Genomic DNA, 6,977 nt, shown 5'->3' with positions numbered 1-6,977 from the left:
CATGAAGAACCTTTAACCTCCATGGAACCTTTTATTGCACAAATGGTTCTTTATTGCAGAAAAAGGTTCTTTAGATTTTTAAAGTGTTCTTCACACTAAGAAAAAAATGGTTCTTTTAAGAACGGTTCGTTGGGGAACCAAAAATGGTTCTTCTAATGGCATCACTATGAAAAACCCATTTCGGAAACTTTATTTTTATAGATAGTGTGAAGAATATCTTAATAATCTAAAGAACCTTTTTCTGCTGTACAGAATCTTTTGTCCATTTTAAAGGTTCCATAAATATTTAAGGTTCTTCATTGAACCATTGTTGCCAATAAATAAGCTTTATTTTTAAGTGTGGGAGGAAAAGTTTAACAGTTTAAATAATAACAACAACATTTACGAAGGAACATAAACAACAGTACATTGTAATATGTGATTACATGTTCATGTTATAATGTACAATATCTGCAGTTTGTGTTTATACATGCAAAATGAATTCATAATCTCTCATAATAACCAGAAATAAAATGCTAGTAAAAATACTAGTCGTGACTTCAAGATCTTTTAAAATTGTTCTTGTCCCAATGATAATCACAAAAACAGAAAATGTTTTTCATTAATTAACGAATGACGGTCATGTATTTTAAATGATTAATTTGTTTTTATTGATAGCTCTTTGTGTTTACTTTGGAAATCTATCAACATCAAATGAATTACACAATACTTTAATGACAAACACTATTATACACTTCTGATATATGGACCCCATCGCCCCATTTAACAGTCGTTAGATAAGATCATTTTTTGACAGTTGTGCTACTCTTCTGTATCCACACACACACACACACACACACACACACATGGAAGAGATTCCCCATGGCCGTGTTCAGAGATGTGCAGGTGAGAGCAGTTGTGCATTGCAGAGTTTCTGCGCAGCCCTTCCAGGACACTGCAGTTCAGTGAGATCTCAGAGGGGCGGCTTCAGTGTGTGTTTGTGTGTGTGTGTGTGTGTGTGTGTGTGTGTGTGTGTGTGTGTGTGTGTGTGTGTGTGTGTGTGTGTGTGTGTGTGTGTGTGTGTGTGTGCGGCAAGAAAACAAAAGATCAGGCCCATTATTTATATCACCATCTTTGTAAAGAAGTGGATTTAATTCACAGTATATCATCCATCTTCATTTCATTCAGTTTTACACATCCTCAAAACCACAAGGACTGGAGGCTTAGAACGGAACAGCCTGGCGTTTTCAGCGTTCACTGCATGCAAGGCCCTTTTTATCAATATGCAAATCGACCAAGATAAAATTACAATGAGACTTTATATGTGACATTACACGCTCATACCGTCGTTGGCTTTCAGGTGGCAAAAGCTCCAGGGAGAATCTTTCAGACGACGGCTCCTAAAAAAAAAAAGAATAATCCAAATAACACCCTTACAAACTGCTGGATTTCTCTTGGTTTGTGTACCTGAAGTAATGGCATCCCATGCTAAGGTTTTTTTTTGTCAGTCATCTCAGGCCTGATAAATGAACAAGACATTTTTTGTTGGTTTCAACTCAGCAAAAGGCAGCAGATCTCAGCGTGCGCAGTGCATCTCAAGTGTCCTTCTGTCTGTCGGGCGACCGAGCCTCATGATGTATGACACATCACAGCATGCAGAATTACATTCATACATAACCCAATCATTTTGTCATTTAGGAGGAGCTGTAAAAACACCACGTCGGCTCTTGCAGAAAATGCACGGGGAGAATGAGAGATGGGGAGGGAGGGAGACTGCAGTACATATAAGGCAAGAGAGATACCAGTTCATGTTTTATTAAAGCTTTGCTCTTTCAGGTCCAGCACAGTCCGTTTTAGATTGCTCTGGTCTTTCATTTCTCCACAAAGTTGTACAAATCTCAGAGGAGTCCTGGAATGCTTATCCAAGAGGAGAGAGGGATAACTGAGAGAAAAGGGAAGATTGCACCGTACGACACCGAAATGGCCGTCCTCCCGAAACTGTCCGTCCCGAACTGTCCTTTGTCCTCGGTGACCTTCCAGACGTGTAACGTTCCCTCGTGTCAGTTCTCAAGCGCCGGGAGGCATCGGTGCGTATCAATACTCCAGCAAACGCCGCATAGATTTCATCCCCGAGCTCAAATTGTCCAGATTCTTTTGAATATAAGTTCTTAAAACATGCAATGCTTTCCCTTCAAGCTCAGAAATGCAGAGAACGGTCTCCTCTCTGTGCACGCATTTTGTTTGTCATAAATATATGGTGGCATAATCATAAGGAATCATTCAAATGGAAACAGGAGAAAGAAACTGACATCTTAAAGTATTGCACCGGATTTTGTTTCTGAACAAGGCCTTGAAGCAGTTTCCAGGGAAAGCACACGCTTGCTCAAACACGCTTGCATTGTCATGGAGGGTGGAAGAGATTCAGCAGGCGTGGGCTTTCCAATGCTACGTCAATCCCAATCCCAAAAAACTGTCCATTCAAATATTGCTGGAACTGTTTGGTGGAAAACCAGCACCAGAGCAGAAAACATTGCTGAGGAGTGTTTCATTTGTTAGCGAGAAAAGACGAGTGTCCTGTGTAGGAATAGACCAGCGCTTTATTTCCATCCGGCCGTTTCCCAAACGATAGAGAAGGAAGAATGCATTACTCTATTTTCAGTTCATTTACAACGAATACAGCTAAAGCAAGTCTGGACGCAGTAAGCATAATTCAAGCAATAAATCTGCTTTATGGATATGGTTATATTCTTCAGAATAGATTTTATATGTATATATGCATATATTTATATACAAGTATGGCACTTGATTACACTTAAGCGCGAAATAACACGTCACCAATGAAAGCAGAGGGCGCTTTGGTGTTGAAATTAAGGAGATCACAGACGTTAAGCGTTTGCAGCAGATTCACACCTGCTCACACACACACACACACACACACACGCACACACGACAGCAAATCTGCAATGGAGTTAATCACATTAAGGTCTACGTTAAGGTCAATGGTGCAGTACAGGCAACCAAAAAGAAAGAAATCATAGCGTTTGATATATGAATGGTGTGTCAAGACTCTCCCGATGTGATATTATGTCAGCATCACGCTAACTTTTTAGTGCAAGACGTATTTACTCCCTTCAAGTACAGTAGAGCAGCTTCTTCGGCCACACTTCACATGTCAGTGTTCACGTCACATCAGTTGTTGCTCGTAGTTTATTGTTATGAATCATATAGCATGCATTGTGTGCAACACGGACAGTGCCATGTGAAGTGTCACCGCAGCTTATAGAGAGGCAATACGCAGTCAGCTATCAGTGTTTGCTCTTTGTGTACGTCTCAGAGTACAAACGTTGCTAAAAAGTTGCATTATACAGTAGTGAACTGCTTTACAAACGTGTTTGTCGTCCACAGTTGTCAAGGAAGTCTTTAAAACAGTAACAAAAAAGTCCTACCCCGTGTTCTTGCAATTCATGAACCTTACGTGGCGACGACGGCACTCGTCCACGCTCTCGATCTCGCGGCGCGCAGGCTTGGGTTTCTCGTTCGCGCGCTTAAACGTAGGCGGAGTCACTGGACTGAGTGCGGCCGAAATTGGGCATACTCATCCGGGGCAAATCCTTGTTCCGGATCTCGTAGATGGACTTTCTGCGGGCCCTCACGCCCCTCACGGCCGTTTTGATCTTCCTCCAGCCCAAGTGATTGAGCTCGGCCAGATTGAGAACCACGCAAAAGCCACTGACCGCAAACATGAAGACGAGGAACACGGTTTTCTCCGTGGGCCTGGACACGTAACACTCCACCTCCTTGATGCACGGGTACCGATCGCACTCGTACACGGCGGGCACGTTGAATCCGTACAAGAAATACTGGCCCACCAGGAAGCCGATTTCCAGAGCGTTTCTGAACACCACCTGGATGATGTAAAACCTCGAGATGCCCTCCTGACGTCTCATTTTGGACTTGCCCGGTTTCTTGCCCGAGCTGGTCAGCTCTTTCTCCTCCATGCAGTCGGGCTCGGGATCCTTGGTGGAGTTCTCCGAGTTCTGAAGTACTCCGTTCACGATGGTGTTCTTGATCTTTTGGTTCTTGGCCTCCTCTCGTTTCAGGGAATCCTGCTCCTTATTATCCAGCGTGAGGAAGACGGTGGCGGTGGAATAGCGTCGCTCCTTTTGCTTGGCCGACTGATGGACCGAGTACGTGATGAAGCACAGACTCGGCGTGCAGACCATTATGATCTGAAAGACCCAATATCTGATGTGCGATATAGGGAACGCTTTGTCGTAACACGCCTGGTTGCAGCCCGGCTGTAAGGCGTTACATACGAACATGGTTTGCTCGTCATCATACACTGTCTCTCCCACTATAGCTACGATTAGGATCCGGAAGATCACCACCACAGTTAGTAGGATCCTAAAGAACAAGCACACAGAAACATAAATGTGTCAATACATATGAGCGCTTGAGCTGTAGGGAGCTGAAACCTCAGCGCTTTATTCCAGCATCACTTCAACCTTCATATGCTGCATACGGATCATGCAGGTGTCACTTGGTTTGATCATGTATTTTGGGGAATCTAGGCACAGAACATCACACCACCCAAAATTGGCAACAGAATCAGCACAAATAAACAGGTTCACTGAAGTAAAGGGTGCTGAAAATGTGGTGCATTCTCTTTTTTATTCTAGTGTCAGTTCAAAAATGTTCCTTTAAAATTTGCATATAGCATGCATTATGCAAATATGTTTCCCTTCATTTACTGTAGCCTATATTAATGAGTGTACAGTTGGCAAAAAGGTGGCTTTAAAAAAAGCAATCTATTATGAATTAATTCATCTATCTACTAATCAGTGTGGGTACTATTAAGAGAGCTGTATAAATCGAGGCGCGTTCACAAGCACGGAATGATGCATTCTGCTACATTTCACTGTCGTTGAATAAAGGGATATTTTACATATGCGTTTCATTTGATTTGATTTTCAACGGTATTATAATAAGAGAAATCAGCGGTGACGCCTTGTTTGTGCACACCTGGCAATAAGCACCAACATTTCGTTCAGACATGGCTTTAAACGAAGAAGAAAACACGTAATAAAAGCAATATAACGGTGTGGATTTAATCCCGGTTCAGTGTCATTGAAACTAAAGGAGCTGTCCAGTGCTGAAACCAGTCGATTGGATTCACTTGCTTCATATATTACGCAAATATTTTTTTTGTTTCTCATCTTATTCAATACTGTATTTTAAGAGCGAAACAGGCGATTACGCCCGTTTGCACGTATAAAAAAACGTCATTTTTTCCTCCAAACATGATGCAAAGCTTGAAACGCGCTGAATCTCGGCGTCAACCCGACAGATACACTGACATTAGCCCTTACCTCCCGATCATAGTGGAGTGCTGCTGGACAGCAGCCTCCAAGAGCCTCTCTAGTATGGTCCATTCCCCCATCGCTGCTCATCCACAGACTCTGATCCAAATCCAGGGAAAAGCGTGGATATTTCCTCCTATTGTGCGCGGTTATCGGGAGAACGCATGGATGAGCTGCGCCAGCTGTGGCAGTGCTGATGCTGGAAGATGCCACACTTCTCCTCGCCTTCCAGTCTGGAGTGGAGTCATGTGAGCCCTCCTATCTTCGATCTCCACATCAGATTGATGGTGTGGGTGGAGGGCGGCGGGTTTAATATGGCATCAGTGCCGTGGAGAGCCCTGCTGCGTCATATGGGCTTTATCTCGAGCTGCGGATTTCATATGTGTGATGTTCATTAGCAGGGAATGAAGCAGGATTCGGTCCGGTGATGGTGAACTCTGCACTCTGTCATGATGGGGAGAGCTCCTTTTTTAAAAATTATTATTTGGGGGGCTGAAGTCTCATATAGCCTAGGCTACTTGTTGCTGTGTATTTTGAAAGACGACACAGCTGTTGGAGAGCAAATGTCCTTGAGTACAGTGAGGACCTTCAGCTCCGCCCTGTTCACATGAAGCACAGCTCGTGCTCTGGATACAGTGAGGTGAAAGTGTCAGCTGATTCTCGGTTTAAGTAAAGACACCTTTGGCCCCGCCCACCGAACGCCCGTAGACATGCGCAGTTCCGCCAAACCTTTGGCTATTTTAAGAGGCTACAGTGGCCCCAAAAAGTGTTTGTTCACTTTGATAAAAAAAATACAATATTTTCTGTTTTTATCTCTAACAAACGACAAAAAGCTAAACTAAATAAGATAAAAACTGGTTACACTTTAAATTAGGGTCCAATTCTCACAATTAACTGACTATTAACTTCAACTTTTGACTCAATTAACTCCTAATTTCAGCTTATTAATAGTTAGCAAGGTAGTTGTTAAGTTTAGGCATTGGAAAGGATTAAGGGATGTAGAATATGGTCATGCGGAATAAGGCATTAATACGAGCTTTATAAGTAGGAATGGTAACACTTTACAATAAGGTCCTTTAGTTAACATGAACTAAGAATGAACAATATTTCTTCAGCATTTATTAATTTTAGGTAATATTAATTTCAACATTCACTAATACGTTAATAAAATCAAAGGTTGTATTTGTATAATATTATATGCACTGTGAACTAACTTGAACAAACAATGAACAGTTGTATTTTTATTAACTAACATTAACAAAGATCAATAAATACTGTAACAAATGGATTACTCATTGTTAGTTCATGTTAGAATGCTTGAGATCTGTGAAATGAATGCACTTGCTTTGATATGATACTTTCTGAAGACAGTATATCTGCTAATTTAATTAACTGGGGTTAGTTAAAAGGTATTTGATTAATCGAAAAATATTTAAATACAAATTGTTTACGGTAATCTTGGTGATAGCATAACCAAGGTTTAATCAAAGTTTGTATCTGTGGCTTTCGAGATGGAGAATGACCTTCCATTGAAATGTAATATTTAATGAACTCACTGAGTGATTAGGAAAGATTACGCAGACCTCATGTTACACTGGACTCAGCGAATCAGGTTCAAGTGAAGTCTGTGGCACACGT

General features: G+C 41.8%; 1 protein-coding gene across 1 annotated transcript; it reads right to left on the bottom strand.

The window, feature by feature from the left end:
* Positions 1–1,031: 1,031 nt before the first annotated feature.
* On the bottom strand, positions 1,032–5,934 carry LOC309478615 (gap junction delta-2 protein). Its single transcript, XM_082142228.1, has 2 exons — positions 5,349–5,934; positions 1,032–4,383 (listed from the first exon to the last, which is right to left on the bottom strand). Exons 1-2 carry the CDS (start codon positions 5,417–5,419, stop codon positions 3,525–3,527), a joined length of 930 nt encoding a protein of 309 aa, XP_081998354.1. The 5' UTR covers positions 5,420–5,934; the 3' UTR covers positions 1,032–3,524.
* Positions 5,935–6,977: the final 1,043 nt, after the last annotated feature.

Source organism: Leuciscus leuciscus (assembly GCF_965113295.1).
Source record: "Leuciscus leuciscus genome assembly, chromosome: 17".
NCBI classification, from domain to species: Eukaryota; Metazoa; Chordata; class Actinopteri; order Cypriniformes; family Leuciscidae; genus Leuciscus; species Leuciscus leuciscus.
This window is presented reverse-complemented; position numbering and strand designations above follow the sequence as displayed.

What these genes read in the sequence shown, in the direction of transcription:
- LOC309478615 (XM_082142228.1), bottom strand. Translation starts at nt 5,419, where the DNA reads ATGGGGGAATGGACCATACTAGAGAGGCTCTTGGAGGCTGCTGTCCAG. An exon ending in CACTCCACTATGATCGGGAG is followed by an intron (nt 4,384 to 5,348) that starts GTAAGGGCTAAT and finishes CTTGTTCTTTAG; the next exon opens with GATCCTACTAACTGTGGTGG.